We start from the raw sequence: 16,509 nt of genomic DNA, 5'->3' as shown, positions 1-16,509 counted from the left end.
TGAACGAATTAAGAACCTTCACAAAAAACAGTCATGAGTGGTAATTAACAATTCACTTAAAAAGGCAAGGCACACTGGGAAATGATTTTGGAGGCGTGGCTTTCAGTCAGTTATTTTTAGCCAACCGTTAGTGGAAGTGTTGTACCAGTTTAAGTGGTCTATGGTAGAGTGGTCACAGGTACATTTTTGCCATTTACAATAAATAAATGTCTCTTTCACTGTGGTGGTACCCTACAAAGGCTAAATGTACCTATTATAAAGGCATTCTTCTGTACCTGTGGCCTATATGTAAGAAAGGTCAAATCTGAAGTATTATGTACCTATAACTAAAGGTACAAAGGTGTATCTTACATGGTACCACTACGGTGACTAGTGTTTAAAGAACAAATTTAAACCTGTTTCTAAGAGTGTAGCAGGAAAAAACATAAACTGGTCTTGTAAAAGCATCCAGAAGAAGTTACAGCCGTACAGGCGACAGATGACAAACATGAGCGCGCAAACGCACAGCTCTGACTCATCCTTCCCCTATAAGGAGATACCATCTAAGAGTTCTTTCACGAGTTTATCCTTTTACCTTAGCACATTTCATTTCAACTATGATGGTGATACAATATCGATTACAATTATCATCATGAATATTAAGGCTATATGCACTACATGTTACACACGTAGACACTCAACCATGCAAATTGGCGGGGTTATTATTTATTTGGACAGCACGCATTATAGTCTTACTCTTATATAGACATCGTACACACTCTCACTAAATCGCATCCAATATCATTCACTTCAACTTACTCAGATTTACTACACACAGTATTTTGTCTCACTTTTCTAACATCTGTGGCATTGGCTCACAGGCAAACAGGCAAGAGAATAAAACATATATTGCTAGAACCTATTTCTTGAATTCTAAATATCAGACAGTTGAAAGCTCTAGTTTTGACTGCCATAATACCTCTGATGGCACTATCTTTACAAGCACTAATTATGGTAAATTTAGACTGAGAATAGTATCTATTTATGGTAAGGGGTGAAATAAGTATAGCTACTTATAATTGTAATGGTTTAGCAGATTATAAAAAAGAAGATCAGTCTTTATGTGGGAATATAATATATACATATATAAAGGAATATAACATATACTGTTTACAGGAAACTCACTCTACATCCTTGATGAAGTTGTGTGGAAAAAGGAATGGGGTGGTGAAATAATTTTCTGTCATGGACAAAGGAACTCAAAGGTGTGTTATTAATTAACTTACATTTTGATTTGAATGTGCAAATAGTTAGGAATGATCTTTTTGAATATGAAAGTCGATGAAAAAGAGATTTGTCTCATTAATCTATATGGTCAAAATCAGGATGATCCATACTTCTTCGAACAGTTAGGGGTGTACTCACTTTTGTTGCCAGCGGTTTAGACATTAATTAATAACCTCTTGTAACTACCAATCCCGGATCCGGGAGCGTAATCATCAACTGACACTAATTAGCATAACGCTGTGTGTTGAGTTATTTTGAGGGGACAGCAAATTTACACTGTTATACAAGCTGTACACTCACTACTTTACATTGTAGCAAAGTGTCATTTCTTCAGTGTTGTCACATGAAAAGATATACTCAAATATTTACAAAAATGTGAAGGGTGTACTCACTTTTGTGATTATATATATATATATATATATATATATATATATATATATATATATACACGTGAATTTGACCAAATACTTTTGGTTCCCTAAAATGGGGGAATATGGATGGAAATACCTCAAATTAAAGCCGACAGTCTGCACATATAGTTATAGTCATTGTATAATTTCAAATCCAAAGTGCTGCGGTAGAAAGCCAAAACAACAACAATAAACTGTCACTGTTCAAATACTTTTGAACCTCACTGTAGCACCAGTCTGTGGGTGTCTGCTCTGCAAATGTAGCAGCATCACCCATACTCAATATCTACTGCTCAGAGCAGAAACCTTGTTTCTGAAACCTTGTTTCTGAAACCTTGTGTGTGTGTGTGTGTCTTTGTGTGTGTGAAAATCACCCAAGGATCAGACAGAGCGAGAGAGATAGTGTCAGCTCTGTCAGTCAAACACTTCTCTCCTCTTCACTGATAGCTCAATGAGTCTCAGGGATGCTAGGCCACAATGTGATTACTCTAGTGGCTCCAAGGATTGTGTGAGGTTATGATTGAGAAAACAGCCAGAAGGCCACAAGGAGAAAAACAATGGTATGGAGTAGTCTGGATGAACCCCACAGTTTCTTCCAGATCAGACAGTCAAATTGTCAGATTACTCATTACTGCCGATTATCAGCCCTCCTCCAATTACATAATTTAGCAGACGCTCTTGTCCAAATCAATTTACAATCAGTGCATTAAACTAAGGTTGATTAAAAGGACATCACAATAGTGTAAAATTATCCTACTATACTTGTAGAAATTAAATGCTACTGTAAACTTAATATTAGTATTTAACAGTAGTTGACTGTAATTACATGGGATTGGTGCAAGCAGGTTGGCTATTAGGCATTTGTATATTACAGGATATTTGGTTTTACTATCACTTGCAGTCATAGAGGCCTAAACAAAGTCTCCCAAACTGGCAGTGATTACAGAGCAAACCACTCAACCTTAAGGTTTAAACCTTGCTGACATTTCGATCTGTCCCCTATAACCATACAAAAGTGTTAGGGCACTGCTACTATATATAATTAAAATTGGTACAGGATTCTTACTAATGGTTGCAACAAATAGCGCCACTTACAAGGCATGCCTCGAAATTGGTTAATGAGCCAGCAACTCTTTACCCTCCCACAAAATGTGTCCACTGTGCACCGTAATTTACAGAATGCTGCAGTAAATAATACAGTACTTTGTTAAATAGTAATCTAATAAAATTACAGCAATTGCTAACAGTGAATACGTAATCATATATTACAGCATACCAATAATATGTGGTGCTTTATATCACTTGCACTTGTAAAGGTCTTAACAATGGCTTCTAAAGTAGCAGGGACTAAACACTCAACTATTTACGGTTTGAGTCTTGCTGCCACTCTGATATGTTCCTTATACACATTACATTGTTCGAGAACTACTACCACATTTCCGTTAAATTGGTACAACACTCTCACTAACAGCGCAACAAATATAGCCCCTCACAAGACACAAAACATATTAATGAGACAGAATCAACAATATCATGCACCCACTAATGTTCAAAATGTTTTTGGCACTCAAAAAAATACCGTTTGGTACTATATTCTGTGTGGTGCTATTGAGTTACAGCAAATTACTGGCAGCACAGTAGCCAGTAAATCACAGTAGATTTAGAGAAAAAGGTTTTCAGATATCAAAAATACAGCATGGTACTGTAGTCTGTGGGGTAGTGCTGAATTACAGTAAATTACTGGCAGCGCAGTAGCCAGGAAGTTACTGTAGATTTACAGATCAAAGATTTTAGATTTAAAAAATATGGTATTGCACTGTATTCTGTGGAGTACAGCAGTCACACTAATGGGTACAACAAATATAGCCTCATACAAAGCACGCCTCAAAATATGTTACAGAGGAGTAGCGGAATGCCAATGGTTTCTACTGACAATTGAGATGTACAAACTACGGCATAAGGGGACAACAAGCGAATAAGAGGCAATCCGTAATTTCGATTAAGACATTAATGAACGAGCTAGGACGGACGGAGTCAATATAACTATTTGTTCAGCACTTTTGAAATGTACAGGGACAGAATTCAGAACATGGGCCATTCTTACAGTGTTCTCCCTGTACATTAAGTCAAAAATGTAGGATAACTAAAAAGGGCATATGTGACTGACCGGCTCAAATCAGTCTTATGTAGTAAAATTTGAAATGGTTTTTTGTTGTTGTTGCATTGGATAAAATTAGAGACTCCGAGCTACAAAATGGTATATCATACACTGCATTGTTGAGGAACAATGGGAAAGTAATTCTGCTTTGAAAGTTGATAAACTTGTAAACTCACTTTTGAGAAAAGGGCATTTTAATGTTTTGGTACCTACGGGAGAGCTCTCCTTTGTCTACACCCATTCAGCATAGTTCACACCCTCTTAAGCCAGCTCAACCCATCTCTTTAAGGATTCACATGTGAGGTCATGTGCTAAACAGTGAGTAGTGTAGCAAAGATTAAGACTAAAAGTGGTTGTACTCTACAATAAGGAAACATTCCAGGCAAACAGAAAGTAATGAAAATGGATGAAAATATTTTCTGAATATTAGATGACACTTATCCAGACACGCTTGTCTAAATTGATGGGTCATGTGAAAGAAACGCTATAACCCCCAGCCACATCCAGTCGTGGAAAAAGTACTAAATTGTCGTACTTGAGTAAAAGTATAAATCATTTCAAATTCCTTATATAAAACCAGACGGTAGAGTTTTTTGTTATTTTTATTGATGGATAGCCAGGGGCACACTCCAACACTCAGACATAATTTACAAACAAAGCATTTGTGTTTAGTGAGTCTGCCAGATCAGATGCAGTAGGGATGACCAGGGATGTTCTCTTGATAAGTGTGTGAATTTGACAATTTTCCTGTCAAAATGTATATGAGTACTTTTGGGTGTAAGGGAAAATGTATGGAGTAAAAAGTACATTATTTTCTTTCGGAATGTAGTAAAAGTTTCCAAAAGTATAAATAGTAAAGTAATGTACCGATACCCCCCAAAATACTTAAGTAGTACTTTACACCACTTCCCAAATGCCTTCTGTCGTGGAAATCTCCTGTATTACCAAATCATGAGAGAGCAAACCACACACAAGTCAGAGTTATATCATAAAGTCCATATTTAATTATATGAGCTTCACCATTGCCCTGTGACTCTCAGATCAATTCAGTGTCTATAAATGAATTCTCTGAGAGTGCTTAGAAAACAGTTCTTAGTATAATTTATAGCCAAGACATACCCATCTCAACTCACATGACAAATAACAGATCTTAAGAACATTACAAAGGAAGACTTTACTTGAGAGAGGAGTATCCCATAGCCAGACAGCATTAGCTATAAATTATCGTTCAGTTTGCTTTCCTAAAACGAGGTTCTAGTTCTCGTTCTTGGTATAACATAGTACCAAAACATTACCTCATCCAATGGCATATATCTATTGTCAATTCTAGATACCCCCATCTCAAATACAATCCCTCCTGGACAAGCTCACGGAGAGGAGTGACTGGCACACAGACATTGTGGAGACAACTAACTGGTTCCCCATTAATCACGCCATCCCTTCACATGGTTTAGGAATAGTTACAGACACATTCACAGATAAGACTAACCTGACCTCTCCCCTCTCTGGGCCCCAAGTAACTGAGCCCTAGCAGAGAAGGGATAACTGCTGTTATGCAAATGAGTGAGGACCCAAAAGCGACTTAACAGAAACTGAGTTTATTTAACAACACAGTAAACAGCAAACAAGGATCCGACAAGGACAGAAGCAGAAACAGAGAGAGAAATAGAGACTTAATCAGAGGGCAAAATAGGGGACAGGTGTGAAAGAGTAAACGAGGTCGTTAGGAGAATGAGGAACAGCTGGGAGCAGGAACGGAACGATAGAGAGAGAGAGGGATAGAGAGAGGGAAAGAAACCTAATAAGACCAGCAGGGGGAAACGAATAGAAGAGAAAGCACAGGGACAAGACATGACAATATATGACAATACATGACAACTGCAAACTGCCAACAGTATCATCCAAAAAGAAGACATCCTAATGACAAATATCTCACATAAGCATTATTATGTAAATAAAACATCTTATTTATCAATGTTATCTAACTAATTCTGATTCGTCTATCACAATTCACACCAAACATTAGCATACTTTATATACGGTTACACACGCACCTATCACATAGTATTCCATACATAAGTTAAGGCCATGCAACCTGAGTTGAAAGCTGAGTGAGGTACACATGTACAATACATAAACAGATGCATGTTCCATATACAATACCTTCAAAAGTTTGGGGTCACTTAGAAATGTCCTTGTTGTCCATGAAAACATACATGAAATTAGTTGCAAAACGAATAGGAAATATAGTCAAGACGTTGATGTTAGGAAAATTAGGAATAAATGACTAAACAATATTCTAATTTCAAATGGATCTGTAACTAAGTAAACTTATACTCTGTTTTATTATATCTGATTAACAATATGAGTTCATAAGAAGGGATTGTGTGACACGGACAAGGAGTAATTAAAGTTAATGAACACCATTCCCACTAGGCAGAGAGGAATGGGTTGTGGATTAAGTAAGCAGATAAGGTAGTTAAAATATGTTTGAACTGACAAAACTTAGCTCTGGGGTGTTTTAGATAAGGCAGTGAGTGCATTCCTAGGTTTTCTGTTAATTAGAACTGTCAGCTAAGTGGTGATCCATAATGGTGAGGGGTCAAGAGTTAATTCAGTTATGTTGTGTGTCCTCTGTGTGTGTTAGTGAGTTGGAATGAACTTTTAAACTCACTTAATTCTAGTTCGGGAGGAGGGGATTCATTCTAGAAGCAATGAAATGACGTCATGTTATTGTATATAAACTGTTGCTCGTGGTAACGTGGCAGCGCGCTCCAAGAATAAATTATATTATCTATTATTGATAAGACTGGTCTCCGTCTATTTTATGCAAACAAGAATCTTACAAATTCTCATAAAATAGATGAAGGGAATTCAATTAATGAAAACATATTGGAATAACTAAATTACAGTAACAATTGGTCCTACGAGCGAATTCCACAAACTTGCCTCTGTCGTCCGAAGGGAGAGGTGTGCACAGAACGGGTCTGGACTCGTTATTTAAAGACCTGGCCTCTGAATTGAGGTTTAAAAGAACAGGCCGGTATTAGATCTAAGGGCGACAGAGAAGGTGACGGAATCGAACTGGCATTGCTTTTCCCAGTCTACAGGACGACGGTAAATAGTCTTTATTCTCGAATTTGGGAGGAATGATGAAAGTTATCTTTGATTTGTTGTTCTAAAAATATTTAGATTTGATAAATAATAGTAGCTTCGCTATTCCAAACAGATGTGTTGGGTTACTTGTATGACCAATATACAAGGATTGTGTGTGTGTCACGATCGGCGTAAGAAGCGGACCAAAGCGCAGCGTGGTGTGAATGCATCATTTAATAGATGACGAAAAACACCAAGTAAACTGTACAAAAACAATAAACAAATAACGACCGTGAAGCTATCATAAGAACTGTGCTGACAAGCAACTAACATAGACAATAACCCACAAACAAACAGTGAAACCCAGGCTACCTAACTATGATTCTCAAATCAGAGACAACTAATGACACCTGCCTCTGATTGAGAACCATACTAGGCCGAAACATAGAAATCCCCAAATCATAGAAAAACAAACAGACTGCCCACCCCAACTTACGCCCTGACCATACTAAATAATGACAAAACAAAGGAAATAAAGGTCAGAACATGACAGTGTGACAGGTCTGACATTACCTGTGGTAAGGTGCACTACCGTAAATAAAATAGAACTTAATTAATAGATCCTGGTTTTGCAAGCCGAAGGGTTATTAAGGGTGGGATATAGTAAGTTTTGTTAGATAGGACGGTCGTTTTGTACAAACAGGATAAGCATTAATTCAAAAGACCTAAATGAGGATACATTAGGCTTGGTGAGAAGGCAGGGTAATCCTAGGCGAACGGAATAACTTAACCTATTCAATACAGAAAGAAATAATATCCAAAGGAGTGGGAGGGAAACTCAAAAAAAGCGGAGTGAGATTGGATAAATACAACCGGAGTTTAACCAGGGATGTGTGTCCCCTGGGTAATAACTGATAGATGTGGAAGTGAGATCTAATGTCCGGTCGATAGCAACGCTATGGATACGTTTCCAGGGAAGAGAATCATAGAAATGCATACACATAGATTGTAACTAGGTAACGGTATACAGCACATTTATGGATCATAGTAATATACACACATAGAAGGTAAAACATTGAAAGGCATAGATAAGTGATTAAATACCATAGCTACTAGTAAAGGCAAGGATTTATCAAACATGGGAAGTAAATCCTCAAAGGAGGTCCCGGTGTTAACAGGGGACCAACGGTGGATGGAGCAGAAAGATAAGAGAAACATAGAATTCTGTCCAAAATGGAGTAAGCAGTATGAATTTGATGAATGTTGAATGATGAATGTTGAAAAATGTTGAAAAATTAGAGTTGCTTATAAAGCAGATACATACGGAATGTGGAAACGACGTGAAGAAGCAGAATAAACAGGGGTTATACACAGCCGGAGTTTGGCTTTCAGTAGCAAAAAAAAGAGTTGAGGGTGAAAATAGGAGGAAACCCAAAAAGAGCCAAGATGCGCTGCCCTCCACTCCCGCAGATGAAAAAGTTAGCCAATTGGGCGGGGGTGAGGGTAACAAACTATATCCTTCTCGAGTATACCAAGAATACAGAGGTAATCTTATCGATGAAATAGTGGTTGTGAGAATACGGCTGCAGGAGCGACCTGCAATATCACCACCAATATATGTGAAGGCTGCTGAAGCCGAGGGAGGGATAATAGAGGTAGAAAAAGGAAAAAAAGTCGAGAAAAGTGGATAGGGTGAGTCAAAAGAAAAAGATCAAATGTTTTGATTGTAACGAAACTGGACATTTCGCCTGAGAGTGTAACGCCCCTGCAAACGTTTACCACCAAGATTGTAATTTATCTGAGGGGAAGATCAGAGGCGACAATCAGAGGCGAAAAAAAGGGGTCAGATACAAAGAGAGCGAGATTAATGAGAATCCCCGCTGAGGAAAACTTTGGGCTTTTAAATTAGGTCTATTTTCTGTTGTCCTGATGCCAGAGTTACGAATACAGAAAATTGTAAAATGGGTATTTTTTGCGGAGAATCTTAGTCATTTACATAGCGTCGGTGGTATAGTGGTGAGCATAGCTGCCTTCCAAGCTGGAGTCACAGGTTTGGTTCCCAGCCAAGGCGTTGACTAAATTCAGAGTTTTTGATTGTAATTCAACTAATTGTATGTTTTGCCGAGAAAGATATGGTTGCTAGTGTTTGTATAAGATATAAACTGAACGTTTTAATTGTTTTTTTGGTTCAAATTGATAGAAGGGATAAATTTTACGTTTTTAATAGATTGTTTAGGTTAAATTAATAGACTAATTCATTCAGTTTAAAATAATAACGAAGCAAATTGTGATACAAGATGATGTCTGTTCACTAAATGATCGGTTTGAATAATGTATTGGGAATAGAGTCGTAATTAAAATGCTGAATCAAAGACATTACATTACATTACATTTAAGTCATTTAGCAGACGCTCTTAAGACGAGGCAGTTACTTAAATCTAATTCATTCTAAATAATAATGAAGAGACAATTACGATAGATTTGTGCCCATCGAAATGTTCTTATATATTTAGCGAATTGAGAGATGAGAGATGTTGATTGATGTTGTAAATTCTAATTCAAGATTCAACAGATGTGATGAATTAGGTTTGGTTTATGGAACCCATACTACTGTTGCTGCAGACAGCCAACAATTATTTACAATTCATTGAAAGTCGTTGCGGCTTGGGTCTAGGTTGAGCGCCTGTTGATGACATCACTCGCAAGGCACTTTTGTCGTGACAGAGAAAATTGTTTGTGTCATTTAGAGGGAAAATGTGTGCATTATTGTTTTAAGTCACTTTTTAAAAGTTGATAATACATTTACAAATACATTTTTAAAAGTAGCTGTAAGTTGTCAGGGTAGTCAGGAAAGATGCTAAAAAACCAGCAGCAGATTCGCTAGGTGGGAATCATTGATTTCTGGCGTTTATTGGACTATATTTGGCTGTGAGAAAGGGAGATTTGAGTTTCTGAATCGATGTAGCATAGTGAATGCTAGTTAGGCGTTTTGTGTTTTTCTGGGAGAATGGGAGTTTTATTGTCTCTATTTTAGATGTTTCCTGGGACTATAAGCTTGGGGAGAGTGGGTGAGTGAGATTGAGGCCACAAACGACCAAATTGAAAAAGGCCTGGAAGTTTTTGTTTTTCATTAAGGTTTGCAAATATACACACTTAAAACATTTGCTAGGACTATTTGTTTTAGTGCAAAGGTATTTTAAAGGGGCACGCTCACGTATGGAATTTACTGAGTTTTTATTTTCTGAGTTTTAATTACACAAGTGAATTTGATTTTATTTTAAGGATAAAGGGTTCTTTAATATGTCTAATGTGCTATGGAACATGACTATAAAAAGGGTGGTATGACCTTTTAATGGCTATCTCTTGGGGTCTGATCAGCCTCAGGGGAGAGCCATTTGTATAATGAATTTGTGGTCATTTGGGATACTAGTTTTAAGGTAAATTAATTATAATGGAGTTTATAGTTTTGGGATATAATTATAGTTTGAACCACAGATGAGAAAGTGGTTCAGGATTCTGTTTTACAACATTGGCTGTGAAGTTCTTGAATGGGCTATTATTGATTTGGTATTTCAACAGAAAAAAAATCCTATTTATCATTGATAATAATTAGGGGGAGATAAGATACATTGAAGTTTGGATAGGATATATATTAAGCCAATAGGGCAGGATATTACATAGAAAAATAGTGATTTTATAAGCATTAAAAATTATTAATGAAAATAAATAAGTTTCATTTCTTAGGGATGATAAATTACTGTAGATAAGGTATTCCACACTATGCAGCATATTTTTATTTATTGATGAAACTGATTTTAAGGTTAATTCATGTTATTGTCAGAAAGAAATACTGTGGATCCCTGAAGGAAATAGCTTATTAGTGTAGGAAGGATTTGATATGGTTAGCATTTGTTTTGGCTTTGTTTGACTATGAGGTTTTTAGTTTAGTATTAAATTTAACAGGGATATATAACATCTGTGATGATTTATGATTATTGTTAGGATCAAGATAGATTGATTAAGGAAATGTAAGGGCTTTAGAGATTGCCACTCAGACAAGTTTTTTCTCAAATCAATGATTTTAGATAAAGTCAAACAGTGAGACGCTTAGTGGTATTTGAAAGATAGGAGAGAAAAGGGTTACTGTTTAAATTGATAAATATATATATTTAAGAACATATACACTGCTCAAAATAACACATCCTAAATCTGAATGAATGAAATATTCTTATTAAATACTTTTTTCTTTACATAGTTGATTGTGCTGACAACAAAATCACACAAATTATCAATGGAAATCAAATGTATCAACCCATGGAGGTCTGGATTTGGAGTCACACTCAAAATTAAAGTGGAAAACCACACTACAGGCTGATCCAACTTTGATGTAATGTCCTTAAAACAAGTCCAAATGAGGCTCAGTAGTGTGTGTGGCCTCCGTGTGCTTGTATGACCTCCCTACAACGCCTGGGCACGCTCCGAGTGAGGTGGCGGATGGTCTCCTGTGGGATCTCCTCCCAGACCTGGACTAAAGTATCCGCCAACTCCTGGACAGTCTGTGGTGCAACGTGGCGTTGGTGGATGGAGCGAGACATGATGTCCCAGATGTGCTCAATTGGATTCAGGTCTGGGGAACGCGGCCAGTCCATAGCATCAATGCCTTCCTCTTGCAGGAACTGCTGACACACTCCAGCCATATGATTGTCCAGCATTGTCTTGCATTAGGACGAACCCAGGGCCAACCGCACCAGCATATGGTCTCACAAGGGGTCTGAGGATCTCATCTCGGTACCTAATGGCAGTCAGGCTACCGCTGGCGAGCACATGGAGGACTGTGCAGCCCCCCAAAGAAATGCCACCCCACACCATGACTGACCCACCGCCAAACCGGTCATGCTGGAGGATGTTGCAGGCAGCAGAACATTCTACACGGCGTCTCCAGACTGTCACGTCTGTCACATGTGCTCAGTGTGAACCTGCTTTCATCTGTGAAGAGCACAGGGCGCCAGTGGCGAATTTGCCAATCTTGGTGTTCTCTGGCAAATGCCAAACGTCCTACACGGTGTTGGGCTATAAACACAATCCCCACCTGTGCACGTCGGGCCCTCATACCACCCTCAGAGTCTGTTTCTGACCATTTGAGCAGACACATGCACATTTGTGGCCTGCTGGAGGTAATTTTGCAGTGCTCCTCCTGCTCCTCCTTGCACAAAGGCGGAGGTAGCGGTCCTGCTGCTGGGTTGTTGCCCTCCTACGGCCTCCTCCACGTCTCCTGATGTACTGGCCTGTCTCCTGGTAGCGCCTCCATGCTCTGGACACTACGCTGACAGACACAGCAAACCTTCTTGCCACAGCTCGCATTGATGTTCCATCCTGGATGAGCTGCACTACCTGAGCCACTTGTGTGGGTTGTAGACTCCGTCTCATGCTACCACTAGAGTGAAAGCACCGCCAGCATTCAAAAGTGACCAAAACATCAGCCAGGAAGCATAGGAACTGAGAAGTGGTCTGTGGTTATCAGCTGCAGAACCACTCCTTTATTGGGGGTGTCTTGCTAATTGCCTATAATTTCCACCTGTTGTCTATTCCATTTGCACAACAGCATGTGAAATTTATTGTCAATCAGTGTTGCTTCCTAAGTGGACAGTTTGATTTCACAGAAGTGTGATTGACTTGGAGTTACATTGTGTTGTTTAAGTGTTCCCTTTATTTTTTTGAGCAGTGTATATATATATTTTGTTGCTAAAGATGTGGGGCTCAATGACGGGTCACCACTGCATAGGAGATTTGATGATGTTGAAGTTGAAATGGGGCTGGAATAGTGGAGGCCGCTCCTGTTTTCTTTGCGTCTTGTGGTAACTCTCCATGGTTTTAAACCAATAGATGTTTCGTAAAATTTCGTAAACATGAACTTGCTTGACCATTCTGTAGGTCATGTAACTGTTTGCTACATGCAATATGGTTGGTGTATTTCACCAACCAGAAGATGCTCTCCAGTTTTGTGATGAAACAAAGGTGTGGTTGAATTTATTCTGCAACTGTGTCTTCTTCTTGTCTTTTTTTTATTTAACTTGGCAAGTCATTTAAGGACAAATTCTAATTTACAATGACAGCCTACCCCGGCCAAACCCAGACAACGTTCTGCTAATTGTGCACCATCCTAAGGGACTCCCAATCACGGCCAGATGTGATGCAGCCTGGATTCAACCCAGGGACTGTAGTGAAGCCTCTTGTACTGAGATGCTGTGCCTTTGACCCTGCGCCACTCGGGAGACCAATATATATATACAGTGAGGCAAAAAAGTATTTAGTCAGCCACCAATTGTGCAAGTTCTCCCACTTAAAAATATGAGAGAGGCCTGTAATTTTCATCATAGGTACACTTCAAGTATGACAGACAAAATGAAGGGGGAAAAATCCAGAAAATCACATTGTAGGATGTTTTATGAATTTATTTGCAAATTATGGTGGTAAATAAGTATTTGGTCACCTACAAACAAGAAAGATTTCTGGCTCTCACAGACCTGTAACTTCTTCTTTAAGAGGCTCCTCTGTCCTCCACTCGTTACCTGTATTAATGGCACTTGTTTGAACTTGTTATCAGTATAAAAGACACCTGTCCACAACCTCAAACAGTCACACTCCAAACTCCACTAGGGCCAAGACGAAAGAGCTGTCAAAGGACACCAGAAACAAAATTGTAGACCTGCACCAGGCTGGGAAGACTGAATCTGCAATAGGTAAGCAGCTTGGTTTGAAGAAATCCACTGTGGAAGCAATTATTAGGAAATGGAAGACATACAAGACCACTGATAATCTCCCTCGATCTGGGGCTCCACGCAAGATCTCACCCCGTGGGGTCAAAATGATCACAAGAACGGTGAGCAAAAATCCCAGAACCACACGGGGGGACCTAGTGAATGACCTGCAGAGAGCTGGGACCAAAGTAACAAAGCCTACCATCAGCAAGGGCATTGAAGATGAAACGTGGCTGGGTCTTTCAGCATGACAATGATCCCAAACACACCGCCCGGGCAACAAAGGAGTGGCTTCGTAAGAAGCATTTCAAGGTCCTGGAGTGGCCTAGCCAGTCTCCAGATAGAAAATCTTTGGAGGGAGTTGAAAGTCTGTGTTGCCCAGCGACAGCCCCAAAACATCACTGCTCTAGAGGAGATCTGCATGGAGGAATGGGCCAAAATACCAGCAACAGTGTGTGAAAACCTTGTCAAAAGTCTTCACCTCTGTCATTGCCAACAAAGGGTATGTAAACAAAGTATTGAGATAAACTTTTGTTATTGACCAAATACTTATTTTCCACCATAATTTGCAAATAAATGTATGTATGTATGTATGTATGTATGTATGTATGTATGTATGTATGTATGTATGTATGTATGTATGTATGTATGTATGTATGTATGTATGTATGTATATATATATCATGGTAACAAGGCATATGAACTAACAGGTTATAAAGCAAACAATGCAATTGTCACAACACAATAGGTTGTAACCAAATTATAGCTATTTTTTTGGTTTGGCTATCCCAGTGATTTTACTCACACACCGCAGCTCCCAGGGCTGATGAGAGCTAGCCCCCTTTTCTGAAGTGGAAAACTGCTGCATATTGGATGATGTAACTGAGTGAGATCTGATAGAATTTCGCCCTGTTGATGTTGACTTGCGGAGAACAGGCGATAAATGGGAGAATGAAACATGTGGGCCATTAAAATCAGCATAGTGTGCAGTATAAAATAACTGCATAAAGAAAACGGATTAGGCTATTTCAATGAGCTATTATGGCAAACATTTCGCTATTATCACACATTTAAGTTAGGACTTCATGATTGTTTTCGTTTCCAATAAATGCATGGGTCTACACAATGAATTTCTATTAATAATAATAATAATAATAATATATGCCATTTAGCAGACGCTTTTATCCAAAGCGACTTACAGTCATGTGTGCATACATTCTACTAGGCCTACATCTATCTACAGATGAGCAGGCTACATTGGAAGGTTTATTCTCTTGCGTCTGAGCTGAGCTGAGCTGTGCGTGGGAGCAGACAGGCAAGGAGCTGTCAGCGGCACGCAAACTCCATGGCCACAAATAACATGATAATTCCCAGATGCTGTCTTCTCTCCTCCATCCTCATACATGCATACACTCTCTCTATCTGTTTCATGCGAATAACATATTGGACTGTGACACACACCACAAATCTACGATAGGCAATAGCCTACATGTTTCATTCTATTACGTGGCACGCAATTGAATCTAGTTCCAAAACCGTTATCTGTAAAAGCCAGCGGATGCTGAGGCAGCGATGGGCTATGGGTGCAGCCTTGCAATGAAACTAAAGAAAGGGTTGACAAATATTGGAAGATGGACGTATCTATAGGCTACATCAGTTTAGGCTAATGTACTTACTCTGCGTAACCAGTGGCCCACGGCAATCTCTTCGTCTCTTTGGGGATGAGAATCGGCCGTCCTATGTGATCTGCGGAGCACTCGATTTCATCCTGGGTCAGTCCTAGGAACTCGGGTCTCGTGTATGGGAATTTCAGCGGCAGTTCTGATCCGGAATAGTCACCTTCAGCGCCACCAGCCACAACGCCTCCCATGAAATTGGCCACCGCAGATTTAACCCGAGTGAGCATGTTTGTGCCGCGTCGTGTGTCGGTGCTGTGCGGTGCTCCAGAGCGGCTCCCCTTTCCCGAATTTCCCCCCAGCTCGGCGACACGTTTCGACGACAGCGCGAAGGATGCAAAAAATACCTCCTCCTATTCAGGATTTTATTCAAAGCCGCTGGAGAGAGAGCTAAAGTCCCCTTGTGGACGCGGAAATACACTCGCGATTAACAGAGTCATGTGATTCCAGCCTATCAAGCTGCTGGATTTGGTCGCCAAGGCCACCGCACGAGCATTGAGCTATAGGGTTGACTAACAGTTGAGGGCCAAAGGTATCACTTATCCTGTGATCTTGAGCATTGTAGACAACGTCTACAACCTGGAGACAAGGGACAACCTGGACTTACACACATCGTGGACTTTCCCAGAGGTGTGAGTTATCATGGGGCAACTTTGGTTTCAGAAATGGGGGGGGCATTTATATATCTATATTTTTATTTTATTTTTATAAATGTTCTATCCAGTTGGTTAAACACTTCAAAACACCCTACCTGACCAATCGGGGGGTCTGCATGGTCCTAAAAAACACTGTTGCCTTGTTTGGTATCACATTCAAATTATAAATATGGAGACAGAAATGCAATTTCTGAATGTTGTCCCCAGTGAAAGTTGCTCCCCTGTGTGTTATTATAATTGGGTCCGCAATATGCCAAAATGCACTAGCTGGCACTAGCTAGCCCTACCTGGTTACTGGCGACAAGTCATGCTAGCTAGTAGTAGCTAACAGTGACAAAAATAAAAACATTAACTGTTCTTCTGTGTTTCATGGAAACGCCCAAACATTACACTTGAAATCAAAAATATGTATTTAATGATAGCCTCACGGAGAACCAGGCTTCCCTAATATGGGTAGGCCTGGGGAAGTTCTCAATAGAGGTGGAACCC

At 39.4% G+C, this 16,509-nt stretch overlaps 1 protein-coding gene across 1 annotated transcript in view; it reads right to left on the bottom strand.

The window, feature by feature from the left end:
- LOC123994738 (protein phosphatase 1H-like) overlaps positions 1-15,879 on the bottom strand; it is a 59,697-nt gene extending 43,818 nt beyond the window's left edge. Inside the window, exon 1 of the mRNA XM_046297682.1 lies at positions 15,365-15,879. Coding sequence (XP_046153638.1) covers positions 15,365-15,594 — 230 coding nt within the window. The 5' untranslated portion in view covers positions 15,595-15,879. The remainder of the gene's footprint in view (positions 1-15,364) is intronic.
- Positions 15,880-16,509: the final 630 nt, after the last annotated feature.

This window comes from Oncorhynchus gorbuscha, linkage group LG14, assembly GCF_021184085.1.
Source record: "Oncorhynchus gorbuscha isolate QuinsamMale2020 ecotype Even-year linkage group LG14, OgorEven_v1.0, whole genome shotgun sequence".
NCBI lineage: Eukaryota > Metazoa > Chordata > Actinopteri > Salmoniformes > Salmonidae > Oncorhynchus > Oncorhynchus gorbuscha.
The sequence above is the reverse complement of the archived record's forward strand: the minus strand, read 5'-3'. Positions and strand labels throughout refer to the sequence as shown.